The sequence below is a fragment of the Gekko japonicus genome, unplaced genomic scaffold (assembly GCF_001447785.1).
Source record: "Gekko japonicus isolate JY-2015 unplaced genomic scaffold, Gekko_japonicus_V1.1 scaffold1012, whole genome shotgun sequence".
Classification (NCBI taxonomy): Eukaryota; Metazoa; Chordata; class Lepidosauria; order Squamata; family Gekkonidae; genus Gekko; species Gekko japonicus.
Window position 1 is genome coordinate 443,787 of NW_015172587.1, and position 25,821 is coordinate 469,607.

Genomic DNA, 25,821 nt, shown 5'->3' on the forward strand with positions numbered 1-25,821 from the left:
GTGCCACTGGACTGTTTTTTTTTTTGGGGGGGGGCTCTGCAGCTTACCTGGCTACTTCTTGCTCGGACTGAGGGTTGCTGGGAGCAGGGGGTGGGGCTTGTTGAATGTGCCCGCCCCCTAGGCTCTTTACTGCTGAGCTCCGCTCCTGTGTGCTCCTGCAGGAAATGACCCCTGGCCCTTGTCATGCACTAAACATGCTGGTATTTCTAAGGTATTAGTTCCACAGGACACAGTTATCTGAATGATCTTTAAAGCTCATTACAAACAGCAATTCAACAAATCAAGCCTTTTCCATTAACGTAACTCCACGCCTGGAAAAACTGCGCCTCTTGAATTTTTGCCGTCGCGCAGTGGGGGTGGGGTGGGGAAGCGAGCAATTACTCCAACTCCAGAGGTTACTCTCAGGCGCTGTTCCATCTCCCCCCCCCCGCCCCGTTTCCATGGTAAAAAACAAAGAGGTGGACAGAGGGGAGGGCATAGAACGCGGAGAAGAGCCAAGGTAGACCTTTGACCTCGCGTCAGTTGGGAACGCGGCGCCTTGGAGACTGTCGCTTGGCAACGAGACGCCCGCGGTAGGGCCTTCTCGCTCACCGTCTTCAACGTGGCGCGATGGATGCCGAAACGCTGCCTTACGCGCTGGACCTCGTTGCTGGCAGCGGCGTGTGTCTCAGCCCAGAGAAGCGGACGGCGTTGCGGACCTCGCTTCTGCTGGTGCGGCGCGACTACCGATTCGAGCAAGTTCGCCTGTGGGGACGCATCCAAGGCACCCGCGGGGCCTACTACGTCGCTGAAGGCCTGGGGCCGGACCGGGCAGGGCCCAGGAGCCGCCTCTACAGGTGCTGCGAGACTGAACGGATGCGGCCCTGGCACCAGCAGCCGTGCCCTCGCTCTGCTATTTGATTCTGCCTCCTGATAGGACTCTTGTGCCTGACCGCAGAAATTACACAGGCACGCTGTTTCCCTGCATGGGGCGAGGAACCTGACCTGTTGGATTTCTGACTGTCAGAAATTTAGCTAGAAAAAAAGCCGACAGCCTTGTATAGAAGGCTTAGCAGGGAGGAAAAGTAATGTAGTTCAGGCGGCCCTTAGGCTGAAAGGGTCTCTGTGTACGGGCTTGATGGCAAAAGGAAGAGTATCATTAATATATTTAAGTGAAGTATAGTTAATTTCTGTTAGAAGAGGCTTCCAGGTCAGAACGTCTTGGAGCCACACTCTCTTGCTAGCCCCCCTTCCCCTTCTTAACCAGCCCTACTTCTGGATCTTTTATTCCACTTTATGTGTGTACTATGTGCTGTCAAGTCACTTTTGATTTATGATGGTGACCCTATGAATTAATCACCCCCAAAACGTCCTAAATCTTGCTGAGGTCTATCAAACTGAAAGACATGGCTTCCTTTATTAAATTAATCTATCTCGTGTTTGGTCTTCCTCTTTTTCTATTGCCTTATCTTTTCCTAGCATCGTTGTCTTTTCCTGTGAGTCTTCTCATGATTTGACCAAAGTACAGTACCCCTCAGTTGAGTCATTTTAGCTTCTAGGGAGAATTCTAGGGATAATTCAGGCTGGATTTGATCTAGAACCCACTTATTTGTCTTTTTGGCAGTCCACAGTATTCATAAAACTCTCCTCGAACATCATTTTTTAAATGAATCCATTTTCTTCCCATCAGCTTTCTTCACTATGATACTATCCAACTTTCACATACATAGGTAGTAAAGGAGAATACCATAGTTTGAATTGATCCTGGTCTTCAGTGACACTTCTTTACACATAAGGATCTTTTCTAGTTCCTTCATTTGTCTCCGTCCAAAACTCAATTTCCTTCTGATTTCTTGGCTGCAGTCTCTCTCTTGGTTGATGATTGAGCCAACGAATAGATAATTTTGTTTATGACAATAAATGTACCCTGAATTATGGCATTGAAAAGAGGTTCTGAAATCAGGTGAACCATGGCTCAAATTTTATGTGTAATGATATAATGAAAACAAATTATTACAGGATACTTTATATTTTATTTACCTTAATTAAAGTACACCCTTTTCTCTGAGACTCAAGGTGGTTGATTATCCTTTGCTATGATATAATATGATAATGAGAGGAGCACAAATGGAATTCATATGCAGGAGAATAAATAAAAGAAAATAGTTTTTTGCCCTCTGTGGAATTGTGGGTCTTTGATCAGTGGTATATTCAAAATTAGAAGAGGAGTAAGAGAAAGTTAAAGGTGGAAATTTCAACCAGCAATAAGTAGTAGACAGTGGGATGTATGATTATGGGTATTATTGGAGACCTGGAAAGGCTTGCTGAGAATGGAGGGGCTATCAATATTGTCACAACTTTTGAAGCATTTTGATTGAGTTGTTACTGGAGGCTCTACACCGGGAGAATGGACAATTTCTAGTCTAAGGGCCTCTCTCCCTGGAAAGCGTGTACTTTAGTACACAGCTGGAGGAGTGGGGGGGGGGACGGACACTGTGGTACCTAATCTGTGTCCAAATAATTACTTCTTCCACATTTCCAATATCTGCCATGCAGACAGGTGTGGGTGAACTGTGGACAGGAATTTTGTGACCAGTGTGGCTTGGCTGCACTGAATGAATATATAACAGACCAAAAACAAACAACTGTATGCAGCTGTTATTATGGCAGCTATCTGTCTCAAGCGAAGGCTAAAGATGTGTCAGGGAGATATCAATAAAGGGAAAGGATGAGGGTTGGACTGTGCTGGGGGGGGGAGGGAGCAATTTCTTCAGTCTTGGCTGCTGAGTTTCTCTGTACTGTGAAAGAAGATGGAGGAGGCCTGTGTTACTTAGAGAAAAAGTGTTGATGATGGAGAGAAGATCAGCTACATGAAGTGTCTAGAAAACAGATGCAGTTAAGGGTTGAAGGAAGGACCTTGACCATAAGAACACAAGAAGAGTCCTGCTTCATCAGACCAGCAGTCCATCTAGTCCAGCATCTTGTCGTACACAGTGGCCAACCAGTTCCTCTGGAGGTCCAAAAACAGAGCATAGAGGCTGAGGTGTTCCCCTGATGTTGTCTCCTAGCACTGGGATTCAGAGGTTGACTGACTCTGAACATGGAGGTTTCCTTTAGTCACCATAGCTAGTAGCCACTGATAGATCTATCCTCCATGTATCTGTCACATCCCTTTTAAAGCTATCCTCTTTTAAAGTGGCTAGCCATCACCACATTATCTGGCAATGAATTCTACATTTTAATTACTCATTGAGTAAAGAAGTATTTCCTTTTATCCATCCTGAATCTACAGCCCATCAAATTAATTGGATATCCTTGAGTTCTGATATTTTGGGAGAGGGAGAAAAAGTTCTCTCTGTCTACTTTCTCTATTTATAAACCTTTAACATGTCCCTCATACTTGTGTCTTTTCTAAACTGAAAAGTTCCAGACACTTCAGTCTTTTCTCATAGGTGTTCCAAACCCTTTATCATCTTGGTTGCCCTCTTTTTTTTCTAGCTCTGAAATGTATCTTTTGAGATACAATGATCAGAACTGCACACATTATTCCAAATGAGGCTGCACCATAGATCTCTACAGGGGCATTATAATGTTGGCCATTTTTAAAAATACCTTTCCTATAATTGCCGTGTACAGCTTCATTTTTAACTGCTACAGTGCACTGGGTTGACACTTTAATTGAGCTGTCCACTACAACCCCAAGATCTTTTCCTCTCTGTCTTAGCAAGTACATATACTTAAAGTTGTTTTTTTTTGGGGGGGGGGGCGTTCCAGTGTGCATCAGCTTACAATTACATCAAACTTCATTTGCCACTTCGTTGCCCACACACCAAACATGCAGAGATCCTCCTAGGGCTCTTCACAGTTGGCCATGGTTTTCAGCATCTTAAATAATTTTGCGATATGCAGACTTGGCCACTACACTGCTCACCCCCAGTACCAGACTGTTTATGACAAAATTCTATAGCACCAACTCCAGTACTGATCCTTGTGAGACTTCTACTGCTTACTTGCCTCCATTGAGAGAACTGTCCACTTATTCCTACTCTTTGCTTCCTATCATTTAACTTTTTTTTAATCCATAAGAGGACCCATCCTCTTATCCAGTGACTGCTAAGGTTACTTAGGAGTCTTTGGAGAGGTACCTTGTCAAAGAAGCCTTTTGTAAGTCCAAGTCTATAATTAGATCTATTTTGGGAAAAACTGTCCCTGAGCCCTACCATCTGAGAACATTTCTGGCTAGTCACAGATCTTTAATTCTTGGACAAGGTGCCTCTCAGCTCCAGGTGTTCTTGGAAGAGACTGATTTTCTGGACCCATTTCAATCTGGTTTCAGGCCAGGATTTCTAACAGAAACTGCTTTGGTTGCCTTGGTTGATGACCTCTATTGAGAATTAGATGTGGAAATATTACCCTGGTAATTTTGCTGGATTTTTCAGTGGCCTTTTGATACTATTAACCATAGTATCCTTCTGAGCTACCTCTCAGCACTGGAACTAAGGGGTACCATATTATGGTGGTATAAATCCTATCTTGGGGGTTGGTCTCAGTGTCAGGGGATTCTTTCTCTGCCCCGTGGCTGTTGACCTATGAGGTGCTGCAGGGTTCCATCTTATCCCCCATGCTATTTAATATCTATTTGAAGCCACTGGGAAAGGCCATCTGGAGGAATGGGTGCTATGTCAGCAATATGCAGATGATAGCCAGCTCTACCTTTCTTTTCCTATGAATTCCAAGGATGCGGTTGATGTTCTGAATTGGTGCTTGGAGTTAGTAATGGGCTGGATGAGGGTGAACAAGCTGAAAATTCGGACCAGATAGAGTTCCTCTGGGTTAGTAGAAAGGCGGAGCAGAGATCTCCCCTTTCTTTGATAGGCTTATACTCCCTTTGAAAAGCCAGGTTCACAGCTTTCCAGTGCTGCTTAACATTGTGCAGTCACCTTAGAAAACCAGGTGGCTGCTGTGGCTCAAAGTACTTGGGCCAACTCTAGCTGGTGCATCAACAGCATCTGTTCCTTGGTCAGTCAGATCTAGCCACAGTGACCCATGCCTTAGTTATATTGAGAATGGGCTGCGGTGGCTCAGTGGTTAAGACACTGAACTGCAGACCGGAGGTCGGTAGTTCAGCAGTTCGAGACCTGAGTGCTGCATGATGGAGTGAGCTCCTGTCTCTGGTCCCAACTCCTGCCAACTTAGCAGTTCGAAAGCAAGAAATTGGAAGTAGAAAAATAGGTACTGCTTCAGTGGGAAGGTAACAGCGTCCTGTGCGCTTCGGCGTCTAGTCATGCCGGCCACATGACCATGGAAACGTCTTCAGACAGCACTGGCTCTTTGACTTGGAAACGGAGATGAGCACCGTGCCCTAGAGTTGGATTCGACTGGCTTTCAAGCAAGGGAAACCTTTACCTTTATTGGAATGCACTCTACTTGGGGCTACCCTTGAAGATTGTTTGGAAGCTGCAGCTAGACTGCTGGCTGGGGCCAGCTATCTGGAGCAATTGTGCTCAATCCTGCAGCAATTACCCTGGCTACTGATCTGCTCCTGAGCCCAACTCAGGGGTTTGTTTTGTCCTTTAAAGCTCAACATGTTCTTCCATACATTCCTGCCTGGGAATTAAGATGCCCTTCTAACTGTTGTACCAATTAAAGATGATTGTTTGGCGGGTCCACAAGAGAGGAGCTTTTTGGTGGCAGCCCCATGATTATGAAACAACCTCTCCAGGGAGTGTTCCTGGTCCCCTCATGACTGATCTTCAGGAGGCAGTTGAAAACAGTTTTATTTAGGACTGTATTTTGATTGATTTAGCTTTTATTATTGGTAGTCCAATTTGGATTTTTTAAACTATGACTTTTATGGATTTAATAGTTGTTGCTTTTATTTTGGTTTTTGTAATGTTTTATTTGTATTGTAAGCCACCTTTAGTTTCACAAGGGAGAAAGGCAGCTAATAAATGTTTTAAATAAATAAAATATGTCTATCATGTTGCCATTATCTACATACCTATTTACTTTCTTAATGAACTCCAAAAGGGAGGGTCCTCCCTTTTCAGAAGCTGTACTGATTTTGCCTCAACAGACTTTGTTCCTCTGTGTGCCTAATAATTCTCTTTGATTATAGTTTCTACTAATTTGCATGGGACAGACTTTAGGCTAACTGGCCTGTAATGTCCTGATTTCCCTCTGGACCCTGTTTTAAAGACCAGTGTAACATTTTCTACTCTCCAGTCTTCTGGTACAATGGTTGATTTTAGAGATAAATTACATATACAGGTTAGTAGATCAGCAATCTCACATTTGAGACTGTGCATTGGTGATTTCCCACCTTACAGGTAATAAAGTCCTGGGGGGAGACAAATGGCTTTTAAAAGTGGTTTTATGGAGAAGATTTGCCTCCCGTTTCCCTCATGCCCATGCTTCATTTTTGCATGACTTGCTACCCTGCTGCTTTGCAGGTATTCTTGACCATAGTTCTACATAAGTTCGTTGACATCCTATTTAGTGTGGCCCTCAAATTCTGGAGAAAACAGTAGGTTCCATTCTGTCTTTCCTAGTCATTTGAAGTTGCTTGTTTTATTATAGTTACACATTTTTGGGCTGTGAAAAGATTGCCACTTTTCATGTCTGCATACTATGGAGTCTGTCTTCATGTCTCCTGTTCCTTTTGAAATCTTTGTGGGACCTCCAGAATCTGAAAAAGGACATTGATCTTTCCCCTGCAATAAACATAAACTTTACTGTATGTCATGTTTGTGAATTTGACAGTTTAAACTGTGTGGATTGGAGCCTTCTGCCACCCCCAGCTGAGGAAATGATTCCAATGACAGCTGGATTAAAGGGACGTTTCCAGGGGGATCCATCATATGAATATGAAAACTATGATAAGAAAGAGGAAGGTGAAAAGCCATATGAAGAGGAAACTGGGGTGAGTATATTGGGGGCATCCTTTAGATCTCGTCTCCTAATTGCTCTCATGGAATTTGTCCAAAGTTGCATTTACACTTTTAAAAAATACTTATTTCAAAGTAATGCATCTGTGCTAACTTTCCTTTGTCATTTTTAATTTTCATTCATTTATTGGTTTACTTGTTGCATTTGTATCTCGCCTTTCTTCCAAGAAGCTCAGTGTGGTGTGTTTCTGAGTAGTCTTCCAGCCAGTTCCCTGCAAGCCCAGAGCTTATTTGCTAGATGAACTGGCTGTCCCCTTCAGGCCCTTCTCGCTGATCTTCTGCTGTTCAGTATTTAGCTTGCTGCATCTGAAAGTTTCATACCCTCATCATGATTTGTAAATAGTAGAAGACTCCCATGAATGATTGCGATGGCTTATGTACAATAGCTTTGTTCAGATGACTCACATATATTGTTGGCTTCGTGGTGATGATATGAATTAAAATCTGGGATCGCAGAAGGTTTGATTTATTTTGGGTGAATTGCACACAAAGGCTTTAGCATAATTGTACAGCTAAGGGCCGAACTACACATTACAATTTTAACATGTAGTTGTAATAGTATCTGGGTTCTCCTGACCTGATAGACTTAGAGAGTCACATGTCAGATGGGAATGACCTTGTTTCCCAGTTGTCCAAGGCCCCCATTCATACTTGGACCAGCTTCATCTCTGATTCAGACTGGGACAAAAGCTTGTGTGTGTGTGGAAGGGAGAAGTATGAATTTCCTTCTTCCCTCCCACCCCCGTGCTGTGGTCCTGGTCCAAAGCAGGACCACAGCGATTGGGAAACCAGTTCCCTTGCACTTGATGTGATTCTTTGAGTCAAACTCAGATTTGGGGAAACCAGATACTGTATGTTAAAAATCACAAGGTGTAGTTTGCCTGTTAGTTGATACAGAATCAGCCAGTATCTAGAAATCGTAACCAGTGACCTTGGTTGTAAATTTTCTTCCATAGCTAAATACTTTACCTGGCTGCTATCCAAGAAAGCTACATTTTCTTGACTTCTGTATATGGATTTAGGACTGGGTTAAAAGCTATCCTAATAAATGTGGGGAGTGGAGCACAACACATGCAGGTATTTTATTATCTAACTAGAGTTGCCAACCTCCAGGTGGCACCTGGAGATCTCCCACTATTACAGTTGATCTCCAGATGACCAATATCAGTTCCTCTGGAGAAACTGGCTGCTTTGGAGGGGGGATTCTATGGAATTATACCCTGCAGAGGTCTCCCCCTCTCCAAACCCCACCCTCCCAATCTCCCTTCCTAAATCTCCAGGAATTTCCCAACCCAAAGCTGGCAACTCTATCAGACAAGCTATGTAAAACAGAATTGTTCAGGAGGGCATTTTTGTAAAGGCAACAGAACAGTATTATGATGTAATGGTTCAAGAAGATTATTTAAGAAGGGAATGGGACTGTGGGCTACACTAATGTGTACAGCGTATATTATCTGTTCACCATGTGTATTATCTTGCTGTCACTACATTGTTTTCTACCTATATAATTCTATCTTTTGGCCCTATTAATGTATCATGTTTACTACTTATTATTTGTTTTGTTTTCTAGCTGCCTTACTTCATTTATGAGATGTCTTATTCTATTGATTGCACTGATTTTTACTGCATAAACTGCCTTGAGAAAGGTGGACTATGTTTATTTATTTATTCACATTATTTAAAATCCAAAGGTGATTAAATGAAGCTAAAAATCCTCTGCGTCAAGGACTAAAATCATTGAAGCTTCTCTGGAAGAAAGCAGTTCTGGAAGGTCAGAAGTTAGGGGACAAGGTGCAAATATTGGGGTAGGGAATTCTATACTTTGGGGGCCACCACCAAGAATGACCTGCCTTGCATGCTCTCCAAGCTTATTTCTCTCACTGATGGCACTCAGAACAGAGATGTACATGATGACCATGGCCCATGAGCAGGGTTGTTTGGGTGGAACTGGTCTTTTAAATTTCTGGCTCCTAAAGATCAGTACTGACCCTTTGTATTGGGCCTGGAAACAAATTGGCAATCAGTGCAGCTGACAGCTCCGGATAGTACGATAATCACAGTAGGTTGTACTGAGAATCCTTGGTGTTATGTTTAAAGTCAATTGAAGTTTGTGGAGACTCTTCAAAGTTAACACTACACAGAGCATGTTAGAGTAACATTCTGGATGATACTGAGGAATGGCTGTTGTTGGCAAAACAGCTTCACCTGGTAAAACACACTTCTGGAATCCTCAGCAACCTGACTCTAGAGAAGTAGGGCTGGGTCCAGGAACATTCTCAAACTGAAAAGCTGTTCTTTCAGAGGGAGTACAACTACATCCAAAATGGCCTAGAAAACCTAGTCTTGCACTTTAAATCAAAGGCATCTCTGTTTTCTCTGGACTGAAGTTTCAGTTTGTTTCTCCTTCACCACTTCCAGACTGTGGTTGTACTTTTCACCTTCTGGGATTTGATGGAAAGATGAGAGAGAATTATATGTCATTCAGGTACTGATGGTGCTGTACTCCAAATCTGTGGCTGACACCTCTCCATGGTTTTTTGGAGATGCTGAAAATAAATCTGCCAGCACCACTGTGCTAGCCCCATGCTGTCAGAAAATATACAAAGGTGACATGGACCCTTTCTGCACCCGTATTTTGGCTTGGTCTCTGAGTGCATCCTATTCTTCCATTCCGCATTGCCTTCTGCTGTCACTTTCGGGCTTTCTCTTGTTTTTGCATTTGTTTACAGGAATCTGCATTCAGACCACTTCCAGCACACTGTTGTCCCGCAGCTACCAAAACTCTTTTTGCAGTGATTCTGTGTTCTCATCCACTTTCAAATTGCTAATCCATTCTAAAGTAGAATTGTTTCTGTGGGTATTTAAGTACTGCCCGCTGCCCCTCCCCCATTCCCACCTCTCTCTCTTTAGGTTGACGCTCCCTCCCTGTTCTGTTTTCTTTCCTTCCTTCTCCAAAGATAAAATAGAACGTGTCCTCCCACTCAGGCAAGCTTTTAAAAAGCCAGAGGGAGCATAAGAAGGAATCAGTAAAGGAGTAGGGGATTCCCTGCTCCCAAATGTGTCAGTCTTGCATGTGTAGGTCTGGATTTCCCCTCCGTTCCCTTTCTTTTTGCAGAATCACGGAGGGAGGGAGGGTTTGGCACCCAGCTTAGAAAATGCTAGTTTTGCTTGTAGATGCAGAATGCATACAGAATGCACAAATAAATAAACCGGGGGGGGGGGACCAGTGCAGAAAGGGCCATGGTCAATGGTATTGAAAGCTTAGTCATGAAGCTGAATGGGGCCTCTGGGTTCAGAGGCAGAATGCTGCTGATTGTGTTTGGAGACTAGTGGGCCCTGATTGTGGGCTTCCTGGTCGCATCTGACTAGCCACCTGGTGGCATCTGACTAACTTCTGTTGTTAACAGGATGCAGAACTAGATGGACCGTTGCTCTAATCCAGCATGCACACTCATGTGTTCTCAAACTGCTAAGAACTAACAGAGACAATCTTCCCTTGCTGGTATCCTAGCCAACAGGGTGACCAAGGCAGTTTCCATCCCACGATCTGGTTGGAAACCAGATTGAGAATCTGTATGATCCAGAACAATTTGGAGTTGAATTGTCACCACTTGGTCAAACACCTGGTCCAGAAAAGGGTTTGACAATTATTCCGATCTAGAGGGTCCAAAGAAGGCTATTTTTGGACAAAGATTCTGACTGTCTCCTTTAAGGCTTTTGTTGTCAAAAGCTCTCATAATGAGGCACTAATTACCTGCGGGGAGCTGCAGTGGCTCAAGTTGTTAAGACACTGAACTGCAGGCTGGAAGGTCAGTAGTTCAGCAGTTCGAGACCCGAGTGTCGCATGACGGAGTGAGTTCCCATCTCTGGTTCCAGCTCCTGCCAACCTAGCAGTTAGAAAGCAAGAAATTGCAAGTAGATAAATGGCCACATGACCACGGAAATATCTTTGGACAGTGCTGGCTCTTCGGCTTGGAAACGGAGATGAGCACTGCAACCCTAGAGTTGGACTTGACTGGCTTTCGAGCAAGGGAAAAAAAGCTTTACCTTTACTTAAGTACCTGTGATGGATAAAAATGGCTATGCACAGTTTTAGTAATAACAGTTATAAATAACTGCTTTGGAAGGTGATAGCAAAACCTACTTTTGGCTCATATATGTAATGTATTATTGGCGATAAGGGATCAGCACTTTCAAAGAGCATTTCAACATATTGAGCATAACACAGGGACTGTTCCATGGAACATCCATAGTTCTTGCTAACTTTTAAGTTGTGCATTACTGTTAACTTAAGTTGTGGCCAGATTACTGCAGTGTGCTGTATGTGGGGCTTCCCTTGAAGTGTGTCCAGAAGCTACATTTGGTACAGAGTGTTGTCGCCAAAATGTTGACTGGAGTTGCAGGGACTGTGTCACTCTAGTCTTGTTCCATCTACTAGTTTGCTTCTGGGCCCAACTCAAGGTGGTGGTATTGACCTTTAAAGCCTTATAAGGTTTGAGGCCAGCATACCTTAAGCACCACCCTTCTCCCTGTGAACTTATCCATCCACTCCATCTTCAGAGGCTTTGCTTTGGGTGCCCCTGCCATCTGAGGCTAGATGGCTGGCAACTGAAGAAAGGCTTGTCTTGGTTGTGGTGCCAAAAGGTTGGAATTCCCTCCCTAGGGAAATTCATCTGTCTCCCTTTGTCATTACCTTTCCCCAGCAGGTGAAGACTTTTTATTACATTTGGCAGAGCCCTAGTAAACTCAATAAACTGACCCTCCTCCCTGGTTGTGTCTGTATATCGCTCTGTTTTTATTGTATTGTTAAATATTTATATATACTTTTAAAATGCTATTTAAATATTTTAATGTTTAGATGTTTGCCACCTTGGAGACCCCATATGGTTGGAATGGTGGCACAGAAATGATTTAAATAAATAAAGTAAATTTGAATATCTCTTTTTCCTCATTTGAAAAAATATTAATATCCAAGTGAGTAATTTTTTGTGTGATTATGTTACTAACATTTGGTGCTGCCTCATGGGTCTTAACAGATGAAGGCAAGGTATTTTAAATAGGAACTGAATCCCCTCAAATAGAATTCTTCTGAATCGCTTTGAACACGAGTCAGATTATAGACTTACTGCCTGTATCCAGCAATGCAGTTCCAAAGAACTAAGGATACTTATGTTTTTTAGTTAAGGTAAAGGTTTCCCTTGCTCGAAAGCCAGTCGAATCCGACTCTAGGGATGCGGTGCGCATCTCCGTTTCCAAGCCAAAGAGCCAGGGCTGTCTAAAGATGTTTCCATGGTCATTTGGCCGGCATGACTAGACGTTGAGGCACATGGAATGCTGTTACCTTCTCACCGAAGTCGTACCTATTTATCTACTTGCAATTTCTTGCTTTCGAACTGCTAGGTTGGCAAGAGCTGGGACCAGAGATGGGAGCTCACTCCGTCATGCAGCGCTTGGATCAAGGAGCCAGCAATTCCCACTGATTTCCCCCCTCCCACTGCATCCCACTGAGCCCTCCCCCCTATTTTGTTCCTGGGGTCTGGACCCTTAGAAACAGCAAAGTGAGTAGGAAGGGGGAACTGACAGATTGCTACTTCCTCTTAAAACATAAGTGCTCTTAAGTCTTTGGAATGTTGTTGTGCTCTGGGGTCAAAAAGCCTGTATCCATTTAGAGAGGAGACAGTTATTTTGCAAATGGAATGAACACATCTACTGCATCAGTAATCCTCTTGCATTGGGAACCTGTGATCATTCTCATATCCATCAGATTGCAGGAGGATGATTCTGTTTCAGGTACCTTTCTAGTGCAGAGAACTGTCTTACTGTTTGTTTTTTCTTTAACAGGCCTTGGTCAAGGAGGAGCTCCGTCTTGTAATTACAGTAGATCAGATAGATAAGGCAGTGGGTATTGTTCCACGGGGTGCATATATAAAGACACCACTTGGACCTGTGCATGAAAACAGGAGTTTTGAAGGTAAATCAATGTTTGAGTTAATACAAAATATCTCCTTCATTGAATGCTAAAATAACTATGATCAGTAACTTCCTCCTTGTGTTTGTCATTTTTAGGGCATGTCCCCATGTAAGATGTAGGAATGCTTACTCAGCATCTAGGCACAGCCAGTACAGATTCTGTCTATATGATAGATATATGAATTATGCATTTTGTATGTAAGGAAGCAAAGTGTGTGGAAAGCCTTCACACAGAAATGGTTTTGTACTGATTGGTTTTGGTGGTAGAAGTGGAATTGGTGTCTGATGGATTTTATGTGTATAAAGCAAACTGAAGGGCCAGTTGTACAGGTCTTTGCCCACCCAAGCCAGTCCAGGAATGGGAGGGAATCCTGTACTTTTCACTACGTTAAACAACAAACCACAAGATGGTCTATACCCCTTCTGGTTTCAGAACAATTTGCCACCAGAACCTCTTTCTTTAGTCCCTGCTCTTCCTAAGGGAGAGATTCCAAACCCTTAGCACATTAGCAACTCAATATAGAGATGCACACTCTTACCAAGGTAGCATGTGTGTGGAGCGTTGGGCTACAAGATTTAGACTTAGAATTCAGGTACAACATCAGAAACCATTTAACAATCAGAAGGATCTTTATTCAGTACAGAGATTAGCATAGACTACCAGAGATTACAAAATAACAAAGGCTAGGGCTGTTTGCCTTAACTAACATTAATAATTCATAGTTACCAAGTGAGGATTATTCATCAGTCCAAGATAGTCCGAGTACCAAGGGATTTTAAGGAGAAATCCCATCCTTGCACCCATGTGCTCCAGTTCACAAAGCAACTCTTTGTCTCTCATGAGGCAGCATTTCCAGGTGCAATAAAACAGGCAGCAAGAGGAAGAAGGGAGAGCTAAGCAAGAGAGCAACCAGAGCAAGACTCTCATTCCCATAGGGATCGATCAATTATAGCCCAATTCCAGTCACAATTAGCTGTGGCCATCAGCCAATTGTGAGTGGGCATGGGTGTGCCCAATTGTTGGTTGTCATAGCTGCGTGTCGGGATAGGCTAGACGTTTGGAGCCCGGCCTGCAGTCAGATGACCCAAACTCCAGCTACTTCATGGTCTACGTGACTAGTCACATGTGGGCCAGAAAGTGCAGCCATGAGGTCTGGCGTTTGGCATGAAAGTGTGAAAGAATGTGGGTTTATGGCATAGCTATTGAGGCCATGTGGCCCCCACCATTTGGCTTGCAACAGGAAACAAGACACAGCATGTTATCAAAAGACATTACTGGAGAAGGCATGTGGCTATAGAAAGCAGAAAGCAATTTTTCTATACACCAGTGTCAGCATTTCTTAATATGCTTCCTTTCAGTTTGACACACCTGGGCAAGGTGTGAATTTTCCAAGTGTTAAGCCTATTTTTAATTTGGAATCCAATAACATACTCAAGTTTTGTTCAGAGGTTTTGTGCTGATGGGGGGGGGGTGGATGGAAGGATGGCAACTCCACTTTTCACTTCCAGTATATCTTCTCTTAGACAGTAATAATCCCAGGCTAGGTGAAATTCCAGAAATAGGGAGATTGGGTTAAAATCCTCACTCAGACATGAAGCACGCTCTGTGAGTTTGGGCTAGTCACTTTCTTAGCCTCCCTTATTTTACAGAATTGTTATTGGGATAACAGAGAGGAGAAAAAAATGGTGCATAGTATTCTGAGCTCTGTGAATGGTGGGTAAAATAAATTATAAGTAAGATAGAAGATAATTGCCCATCACTTTTAACGCAATTAAAAGGCTGTCAGGTTTTTGTTTTCTCTGTTTTCTTGCAAAAAAGCTAAGCCTTCTCTGCTCTATTCCCTCAGTGGTACAGCCTGCAATCCATGTGAATAGACTGAAATGAAGAGAGGGAACCCTTTGCCCTACTTGTAAGGTTACAATCAGAATTGTCTCAATTGAGAGAACTGTGGTGACACCTATTCTATAGCACATTCTCCCATTCATGTTTTTGCTTGATATTTACTGGCCACATTAAGAATTGTTGCTAGGGCTCAAGTTAGTGCTGCTCTGAGTTATTCTTAATTCATCTGTATATCTGTGTATGGGAGTGTAAAGGCTATTATACTGCATACATACACTCTTAATTCACATATATGAATGGGAATTATTACAAGGCTGACAATATTGGTCTAGAGATACCTTTGCTGTTGTACCCTGTATCTGCATGAACTCAGAATAGGTCTAAATGAGTGCCCCCCCACACCTGGTTTCTTTTTGTCATGAATGATTCTGACTTGGAGTTACCTTTGGACATTATCACATGACCAAGCCATGTTTTTGGCTGTGGAGCTAGACTGAAGAATAGTTTCTTTGTTTTCAGATTCAGCAAGATTGCTGTAACCACTAAGAGATTTGTTTTGATAAACTGCCAGTTCAAAGAACTGTTGTACCAATAGAACTGTTGGCAGTTTCCCAGAACTCTGCAAAGCATTCCTGGAGGTCTCTGTCTATGTGGGTTTGTTATTAGTGCCTTAATGCAAAGGTGCTTCCTAAGGCCATTCATCAGTGAACTGAAGGTTAGCAGTGTGTATGTGGAAGGAGATTCATGGCTAATGTTTACACTCTTCACACAACAGGTTTGTCTTTGACTGAGGCCAAAAAGTTAAGCTCCTATTTCCATTTCACTGAGCCTGTAAACCTGAAGAACAAAACCCTTCTGGAGAAAGCTGATTTGGACCCATCCATTGACTTTCTGGATTCTCTTGAACATGATATTCCTAAAGGTAGGGTGGAAGTGATATCACCAAAATGTAGAATGGGAACAGAAATGTTATAAAGCTGCCACTCCTAGCTAAGAGGACACATATGGCCTACATCATTGAAGAAGAAGAAAATGTAGTAATTGTACAATAGTCTTCTAAAGTTCAGAAAACTGAAAAAATTATCTCAGTTGTTCTTACCTCAAACATATAAGGCAGGCCTGCATTATTTTCTTTATATGGAGGATCCACAAAGACTTGCAGAATGAATCTCATTTTTACCTTTATCTCTCCCCCCCCCCATATTTCCTCTTTTCCTTTCCTGGCAGCCTCTCCTCCTTTTCTGCCTCCTTCTTTCCTTCCTATCCACAAGCCTAAGTCACCTCCCTTGTCTTCAGCTTTCTCTGTTTCCCTCCCCCTGGCAGCCACTCCCTGGGAGAGCTGTGTGGCAGTTGCTGGCCCAGGCCTAGTTGTGTGGGTTATGTGTTTCCAATGATCACCACTGGATCTGTCTGCAGTAAGTCCTTCTCTATCAGGGGAGGTAGACAGGACTTTCCCCACTGTTTTAACATCTAGAGGTTCACCCCATGCCTTTGCAGAAACCAAGGCTTAGAAGGCTACGCAATATTGTTTTGGTTGCCTTGCAAACTCCAAAATGGCCACTGAGAGCTCAGTGGACATTCTTTTCTTAAAGCTGCAGGCATTGTTTCTGTTATTTGGGGGAGTGTTAATCCCCCTCTGTGTGTGTGTGTGTGTGTGTGTGTGTTAAGTCCCATCAAGTCCCTTCTGGCTTACAATGACCCTATAAATTAATGTCCTCCAAAACATCCTATCATCAACAGTTTGCTCAGGTCTTGCCAACTGAGGGCTGTGGCCATGACATTAGATTCGGGATGGAGGATTGTGGGAGATTATTATAAGGCTCCTATAATATTAGTTAAGGGTCCTAAGAACTCAGTCAATTTACTGATCAGTTTTTCTCTTTTTGGCTTTTATCCTGGAACAACAGGATCAGCTTACGGCTGCATTAAAAAAGAAAAACCAATGAAATTCACACAACACTACAGCAGCTATTAGACAGCAAGTCGTTAACAATAGCTGAGGAACCGTCAAGAACTTGTAGGGATGACTTCATTTTCTCCATATTCCCTTCCTTAATCTATTTCCTCTTTATCTTATTCTGGCAGCCCACATATAAACTACTTCCTTCTCCCCTTTCCACTCACCAATCATCCTTTCTGTTTTTCTGCCCCCTCCCAATCTTCAGCTTTATTTATTGTTTATTTACTTCATTTATACCCCACCTTTCTCCTTACTGGGGACCCATGGAACATACTGGGGACCCAAGGATCATTCTCCTCCCCTCTGTTTTATCCTTACATGGACTCTGTGAGGTAGGTTAGGCTGAGAGTGTGTGACTGGCCCAAACTTCTGTAGCAGACAGGGGATTTGAATCTGGGTGTCTATAGCATATTGGCTTTCAGGTTTCCTCCTTTCTTCCCTCTGGCAGCCTCTCCTTGGGAAAAGTCTGGCCAACTTGCATACGTTTTGCAGTAGCAAGTTGCTCAGGTGAGTTGTGTGGTGGCCACTGCCAGGCCTGGCCAAGTCATGCAAAGTGTGCAGAGACTGCCGTTGCGCCCAGTTCTGGTACCACCATTGCACTTGGGTGAGTTGTGCAAATTGCACTGAAGCAGTTGTCTGGTGTTTGATGCTTGCCCTGGCCCTAATGTCCTACCTCCAAGGCAGGAAGAAGGGGAGCAGGGGTGGACTGGGAGCCCAGAGTAGCACTGGAAAGGGCCTTCCCTCCTGCCTTTTACTGATAGAAAACAAGGCTTGAAGGCTGTTTACATTGTTGTGGTTGTTGAGCAAACCCCACAGTGGCCACTGAGATCTCAGAGAAGGCATTCATTTCTTAAACGTACAAGCACTGCTTCTATTGGTTTTTGGGTATTAAGCTCCCAATGTTTTTTTAAAAAGAGTTCAGATTAGTGCTTTTCTCAAGGTTGCATTTCTCAAGGTTGTAGAAAGTTCTGTCTTGCCCATTCATGGTGCCAGTCTTGGATTTAAGCATCTACAGATGAAACCATGTTGAGAACTAATATTATACATGGAGGGATGATGCAAAGAGCTCATAATTTGTCTAAGGCCACTTGGCAAGTCTGTGGTGAAGTTGAACTTTAAACCAGAGACATTCTGCTTGTGTTCCTGACCACTGTGTCACACCGGCTTTCATAATAACGTGCTATATGTTTTATGTGTGGCCTGATTTTTCAGAATTTTTTTGGTAATAGTAAGACTGTTAAGATAAACAAAAAAAAAACATATAGAGACTGTTACATCCTTATACTGGGTAGTTTTGCCTACTTTTTTGTTAGCTTCCTGTGCTGTCTGAGTTCTGTATTTTGTCCTGAGTAAAAGGGGCTTGCAGCAGCCTGCCGAGCAAGATAACACTATCAGAATGGTTTTTTGTTTTTTAAAAAAAGCTTTTTATAGGGTTTGGTGTATTTGGTATGTCCTGTTCCATCCAATATTGCTTTTTATCGCAATGAGTTTTTGTTAATTCTAACTTTATCTTGGAGAGATTGGGTTCAAACTTAATTTTTTCTGTACTGTTTCACATTATAACATTTTGGCCTTGGCAGGGTAAAATTAAACAGCTTGCAGTGGACGAATATGTCTGCATGCTTGTTAGGGAATCTGAAGATCATTGATCTTTGTATAATGAAGATTAATTGAGTTCTGTATTCTGTCATGATTAGAAGGGGTTTGAATGACTTATGTTACTCCAACTATAATTGGGAGTGAGATTTCTTGTGCTCACACTGCATTCTAAAAGGAACAAATCGATCAGTAATTTTCAGTTATCCCCCCCCCCCATTTCCTCAGTCTTTCAAGTCAATGTGAATGAGCCTCCCATAGGGCCAGTGTGCTTTTCAGAATAGCCAGTCTTTGCTTATCATATACAAAGTAGCATGTGGCTCTTAGCTTCTTCTTTTTCCTAAATGCTGTGGTACTGAAAAATGGACCACCTACATGGAAACTGCTGCAGAAAGGCCAACAGAGACCCAAAGATATCAAGAGCAGGAGCCTGAAGAACAAGGTTTGAGAATGGTGGATGAGTGTCTCAGCTTTGGTGCCAGAAAGTAGCAATTGCACATGGAGCAGTTTGGCTTGTCAGTGAATGCTATAAATTTGATATGGCTTCCGGTAGGGTTTCTGTCACAAAGCCCTTGGAAATTCTTGTAATACATGACAAAGTATACGGACTTGGAAGTGGAAAGCAGGAGAGTAAGGTTGTTTTTACAGTAAACTGGGCAGCTGCATGTAGGACTGTAGTTACTCATCCTGTTTTATATAGATATTATTACAAATGTGTATATTTATTTTCTTATAAAAGGAAGCATGGTGGGTCAGAGTCAAAATCCAGGTACCTTAATGCAGTAATGAATATCTAATTAAAAGCCAAAGATATGCTTTCAGCTATCTAAAAACAATTCACATAGCCAGCCTTAAGGTACCCAAAACTTCTGTGCTACTGCTGACTGTGAAACAGCGGTTGAAGAGTATAGGTTCATTGTTGTGGCTTCTGTTCAGGCACATGCTGGGAATCCATGTGTGCAGGCCATCTGTGGAAAAGATTTCCAAAGCCTTCTAATAGATGAGGAATGCCCCTCCCTCTGGCGCTTTCCTGCCAAAACAATCACATGACCAGGAGGAGGGATGCTACTCACTTAGCTCTTTTTGTGCCACTGTGAAGAGAGGATCTTTACTGTTTCAGTTTTTCCTCACCTCATTCTTGAGACTGAGGAGACTTGTTCCTATCAATTTTTTTTGGTCATCAGTAATTCTAGTGAGGAATAAACAACACTGAAAGAAGAAAAGTTTCTGGCTTTCCACATTGTCACTCAAAAGGGGCCTCTTCAGAACTGCACCAACTGTGGCTTTAAAATGGCACTGATAAACGCCCATTCTCTGTACCTTACCTGTCTGGGGGATCACACAGCAGAGCTCCCTACTCTTTCTGTCAACAGTTTACCCTGAATGCATGATTTGTTAGAGCTAGATTCAAAAACACTCTTTTTCAAAGGCTTTGGCTGCATGCCAGCCTGAATAAAGGCACCTTCCCCCTCCCTGGTGAGGTGTGGTCTGAAAGAGCCTCGGATTCACTGGCTCTTTTCAAAGGCTTTGTCTGCATGCAAGCCTGAAAACAGGCATATTCCCCTCCTTGGCTGTGTCAGCTCCGAGGGGAGAAACCAGGAGGTGTTGCCTGACAGAGCCTCAGATGACTCTTTTCTAAGGCTTTTGCTGCAGCAGGCCTGATTGAAAGAATCCCTCCCCCTCTCTGGCTCCTGTTTGGTTCCAGCCAGAAGCCTGAAGGTGTGGCCTAGTGGGAGCCCCTTTTAAGGGCTTAGCTATGCTTGACTGAAGGAAATCTTTCCTGGCTGCCCTCAGTTTCAAGGTGAAATTCTTCAAGGCATGAGTTAAGAGAACCTTGCAATTCTCAGTGACTCTTTGTGAAAGGTGTTGAGTATCAGGAGGGTATTGTGCCTTTCAGTTGGGGTTGTTTGGACCTCTTCACTCCTATAGCTTTGGAGAGATGCTAAAGTGGGTGGAGTTTCCTGTTCTTGGTTGTGTTCTGAGGCAACAAACTGGTTATGCTTAAGGCCTGTTGAGTTTCATTTTACCACTCTATTGGGACTGCCTTAGTTCCAAGGTCAGAACTGATTCTTGGTGATCTCTGTGCCAAGCCCTTTTATTAATGCCTGGTTCTAAAGGCTGACACAGTGACACAGCAGCCTCAGTTGCACCTTGCAATCCATCTCCATGGGGAACTCAAAAAGTGATCATCAAGTATGCTTTTTGGAGGCAAGCCTGAGCAGTTTGCCTCTCCTTTTTGTTCCATGGTCTGGGGTGCCTTGGTTGCTTCTGTTTTCAGTATCTATGATAAACCTGCACCTTTAAGCCTAAAACTTTTGTAGGCAATTTTCCCTGTTGGTTTCATGTATGCCCACACTCCCTTCTTCCTACCAGTGTTCTTAATCTCACTGCTGCTTCTGGGAGAGAGCTCTTATTTTAACTGGGTTCAGACTGTCTATGGAGTCATTCTTATGTGATACCATTTCTAGCGAAAGCCAGGGTGATATAGTGGTTAAAACATTGGGCTAGGATCTGGATGACCCAGGTTCAAATGTCATTCTGTCTGAAAGCTTGCTTGTGATTTTGGGCCCATCGCATTCTTTCAAACTGACCTGATGAGGATGGAATGGAAAAGTGTAAAATGTTATAAGCCCATTTGAGTCACTGTTGGGGAATAAGATGGGGTACAGATAAACTCAATGCCCATCTTTTTAAAGGATATCTTATGTTTCTACTCAAAACGGATGCCCCATGGGATGAAGACTTTGACAAGCAAACTGTCATTTTATTAGCTAATACTACAGCCTCTACTACAATCCTTTAGCAAATATATGCATGCTTCCACTGGTAATTTGGCCTGCAGGTTAAATAGTGCTTCATCTCTAATTCAGCCACTGTGGAGTGTAAGTGCTGTATACTGTTAGCCTGGGTGGGAAGTGGAATTTCTCTGCCGTACCCTTCCCTTTAAGCTGTGAATCAACAGGTCAATATGGCCCTTTTACAGTCCCCTTTGCTTTATACACCTTGTCTCACAGCCTCTGCCACTGGTGTAGGTGACAAATCTATTCCTTTAATCTGGGTCAGGTTTTTTTCAGACTACCCTAGACTATGCTAGGAATTGAAAAGAAAAAGAAAGGAGCTGGTTGTTACTGCAGCTCCACAGAGAGGATATGAATTCTTCATGGAATGATGATGCTAAGTCCAGTTGGGCAACACTTGTGGGGAGTAACAGGCTTGCTGTCAGGTCCTTAAGAGTCACCTCTCCCTCCCCTCCTTTAAATAATGCGGTGCCTCTGAGTTGCACACACTTTTTTCCATGTGCAATATGCCAAGTTCCATCCTTGACATATCCCACTGAAAAAGTCTCCAGTAATCGGACTTGTAAAAAATCCTTTAAATTCATTCACCTATCCTCTGGGGTAATTTAATCTACATGAAAAAGTAAAAAATGTTATGGTCAGCTGTCTTGTCCACCACCTACAGGTTTTTTCACAACTATGTCACTTTGTGGGCTCAGACCCAAGATCTCTCCCACCTCTCCTCTGAAGGAATGTTGCCTTTCTTCCCATTAATTACGCTATTCAGTTCAGTACTGCCCCTGAGACAGAAAAAGGGCACTACTTTGAATGATTGTTATGTGTTAAGGAGGGCACCTGGAAAGGCCTACGTTCAGGTTCAGGCCATCTAGTTATGTGTATTGTAGTCTTAAAACTTTTGCTTGGCTGCCTTATTCACAGACCTCTCTACCCTTCCTGCAGAGACTCTTGTCTGCCATTGGGGGTGGAAGCTGCCAGTGGCAGAATCTCTAAAATTCTCCTTTGTTTGGGATTATGCCTTGGCTGTTTTACAAAATACATGGTGATCAGGGTGATCCCTGTGAGGCTGTTTTCCCTGCGCCTGTTGGTGGCTGGTTGTTGATTCTTTCCAGGAAAACTCTTTTTATCTTGCTGATTTTCTCTTTCTCTTTCTCAGTTTTTAGTCAGGCCTTATTTTATTAAGATTGTTAGCTTTTTTGCTTTTTTTTTTTTTGCATTTTTATATATCTCTATGTGACACCATGACGGAATTTGGCTTTTGGTGTATATTTTCAGGGGATACCCAAATTTGTTTTTCTTTCTTTCCAAGACAGAGCTAATGTGCGTTCTTCTGGCAGTTTCAGCACTGCATTTTTCTCATGGCACTTCTTTTGACTCTGAGCCTCTGGAAGTTAGTGCCATCTCAGATGCCTTTCCTGTAGTGTTGGGACCCTGCTGTGGGCATGTATCTCCCAGTGACTCCCAGTCATCTGCAAAGTTAGTTTGTCATACCACTACTTTCACCTAGAGCACTAGACATACCTTACTTTTGTCTTTTATTTTAGTGCAAACACTCCACATAGTTGTGGAATGCATTGTAATTATGTTTTCTTCAACTAACGGGGCCAACTCCCAGATATGGAGGCCTGGCAATTTGGCCTTGCCCCTCAGTGTCTGTTTTTGCTCCTTTTCTGTCAGGGACCCCTGTCATTGTGGAATGCCCTTCTAATCCCTTGTCAAGGTAGTCTGGGTTTATGTTTTTCCCCCTGGCAATTTTGCTCTGCACAAGGTTCAATTATGGTGCATGCCGTCCATCCTTTCTTTGGACACATCAGGCCTGCTTCACTGCTTTCATTATTATGGTGTTGTCTGCTTATTTTTATCAGCTCCGTCCCTGCACTGTAGCAGTAGTCTCAGATTTTTATGAATGGCAAGTGCCACTTCTCTACCAAATTTTGCCCCTCTAAGTATAAAAGAGTGTCCCCTGAGGCTATAACAGGGTTTGGACCCTGCTTCTTATGCTGTTGATTATGTTTTGCTCACTGGTTGGGACTCAAACTCTCTAAACTTTCCTCTTCCTTATTGGATTTCTAAAGGTATTGCGAACAGACATATAACCCCCTCTTTGATTGTTTGTGCCATTTATATATATTTTTTACTATACAGCACTTCCAACTGTGGAATGAGGACATTGTGGGTTCTAACCTATGCCCCCCTCCATTCATGAAGGTTCACAGGGTTAGGGTGTCTCATGCCCTGGCTGGAATCCCCACCAGGGATTGTCTCTCAGTCCTTATATCTCTTAATGTTATCCTTACGTTTCTGATGCCAAACATCTGTGCACTCTTTACATTCCTTGAATGTGATTTTCCTTGAGTTTTGGTCTGCCAGGGACCTAACACTACTTTATATTACTCTGTCAGGCTTCAAGAAGGACTAGTCAGCATCCTCACAACCTGTCCTTGTGGGCTGATGGAGGCAATCACATTCTGTCTTGAGTGCATGGCTGTTCAATGCCACTGTACGTGTCACGGCTCTCTCCAAAAGACTGCTTTTTTTCTTTGCAACGTTCCTGCATATATTTCGGTTGGGACACTTGTAGAGAATTCCCTGCTTCTTTATAAGGCAGTTCTGGATGAATGTCATATATGGGACACTAAACAGTGGTTGGGAAAGCAGTTCACCATGATCTCTTCCTTTGAGAGCATCACACCCACCTCCTTCACTCAGTGAGCTTGCTAATCTTTCAGTATGGGACCATACAGAAGCCACAAAGATGAAAACAGGGTTGCAGTTACCTGTATCTGTTGTTCATCAAGTGGTCCCTACCTCCTCCCTGCTGTGAACTCTCTGGAACCTTCGTTTCTTGGCATCTCCAGCGGCAGCATGGAGAGAACTGAGGGAGTGGCACCCTTCCTTCTGGTCATGTGATTGTTTTGGCAGGAAAGTGCCAGAGAGAGGAGGGGCACTCCTAGTCTTCTAGAAAGATTTGGACATCTTTTCCACAGCTGGTCTGCACATATGCAGCCTCAATGTGTGTGTGCACAGAAGACTATTTGATGAACAACAGTTACAGGTAAGTGCAATCCTGTTATGTTTGTTAGAAGCTGACATTTAAAAGAAGCAAGCACCATTGTGATAGCCTTGAGGCATGAAATGGTCACTACTGTGTGTCTGAAAATGTAATAGCATGCTTCATAATAAGTTGTAAACTTTGAAATATTACAAGCAATCTAACAAACTTGGGTTCACAATCAATAATATTTTTTCTGAGGTAGCAGAAGTGAGGGTTACTTCATTTGTACTTCTTTGTAAGCAGTAATTATGTATTGTACAAATGCTGAGTCTTGTCTACACATTGATATATGTGCACCAGAGTTAATCTCAGGACATGGATCCTACTTTTATTATAGTTCTATTGAGTTATGAGTGATGCTTGCATTTGTTATCAACTAACAACTCCCAGCCTTGCATATTTATGGATAATTCAGTTGGATTTAACAGATGTACCAGAATACTGGAGAGGAGCAAACGTGACACCAATTTTTTAAAAGGGATCCATAGAGGAACCAGGAAATTAGAAGCCAGCCAGCCTAATGTCTCTCCCAGGCAAATTAGTAGAAACTGTAATCAAAGATAGAATTGTTACGCACATAGAGGGACAAAGCCTGCTGAGGGAAAGTCAGCATGGCTTCTGCAAAGGGAAGTCCTGCCTCACCAACCTTTCGGAGTTCTTTGAAAAAGTGAACAAGAGGTGAAGAAAATAGCGACCATCAAGTGTCAGCCACTGACAGCTCCTCATCTACTTCGGTGTCCCTGGGTGAAATCTTTGACTCTGACTTTGATTCTGATTTGGGTGCTGCTGCACCCAGATCTTATAAGGTTAACATCCCCTGGCAAAAGAAGAAGAAGAAGTGTAAAGACGAGAAGACATCCAAATGAAGATCTAAGATTTCTCTATGTCAGAACTCAAAGAATGTATATTATTGCTCATATGCTATACCAAAATTAAGAAATTTTGTTCTTTCTATTTGAATACTTATTACTCAGTAATGTAATGGTTTATTGTAAACGTTAGGGAAATACCCAAAGCGTAAGATAGATCATTGTACCTTGCTACTCTGAATTGGTAGTGTGTAGTTTTTGTAGTTTATAGTTTCTAAAAAAATAAAATAAAAATGAAATAAATAAAAAGTGAACAAGTGACTTCCGGTTTTCGGCGACTCGCGAACGAATGCACTCCATCGAGCTCTGATGGGTGCGATTCGGATCAAGGCAGCAGGAAGGGGGCTCAGAAGCCTTCGATCCCCCCCTGAAGCTCTTGTAGGGAGCTTCTAGCCTAGAGCGCTGAAGGAATCGCTCCCGAAGCTGCAGCTGGAGGATTGAGGATCTTTTTAACTCCTTAAGGCCAGCAATGGTGACCAGAGACGTTACCGTACCAGAGTGCACAAAGACTTAAGCAACAGGACTCTCCCTATGGGAAGACCCACAGCGGGGGGGGGGGAAGTGAAAATAATGTCACAGTGAGGGGGGGGAAATGGCGTCCAGAGGCGGAGGCACCACAGGAAGTGCCAGCACAGCATCACCGGTCACAAGACCGGAAATTACCAGCTGGTATGATTTCTGAAGCCTTGCACCCCCTGCTAGATTAGCTGATGAATCTCAATTAGAAATTTGATGATTTGCAGAAGGAGCTAAAGGAGACCAAAGATAAATCAGAGAAGACGGTCAAAAAGCTAAAAAAGGTTGAAA

General features: G+C 43.0%; 1 protein-coding gene across 2 annotated transcripts in view; it reads left to right on the forward strand.

Annotated features, from left to right (window-relative positions):
- Positions 1-598: 598 nt before the first annotated feature.
- Positions 599-25,821, forward strand: part of RSPH9 (radial spoke head 9 homolog (Chlamydomonas)) — a 40,260-nt gene continuing 15,037 nt past the window's right edge. Inside the window, exons 1-5 of one of the 2 annotated variants that reach the window (XM_015421487.1) lie at positions 599-836; positions 6,742-6,872; positions 7,511-7,545; positions 12,768-12,897; positions 15,515-15,661. In XM_015421487.1, the coding sequence (XP_015276973.1) occupies positions 610-836; positions 6,742-6,872; positions 7,511-7,545; positions 12,768-12,897; positions 15,515-15,661 (670 nt within the window). In that variant the 5' untranslated portion in view covers positions 599-609. Of the gene's footprint in view, positions 837-6,741; positions 6,902-7,510; positions 7,546-12,767; positions 12,898-15,514; positions 15,662-25,821 lie in introns of both variants that reach the window. The other variant, XM_015421486.1, reaches the window with a different exon arrangement.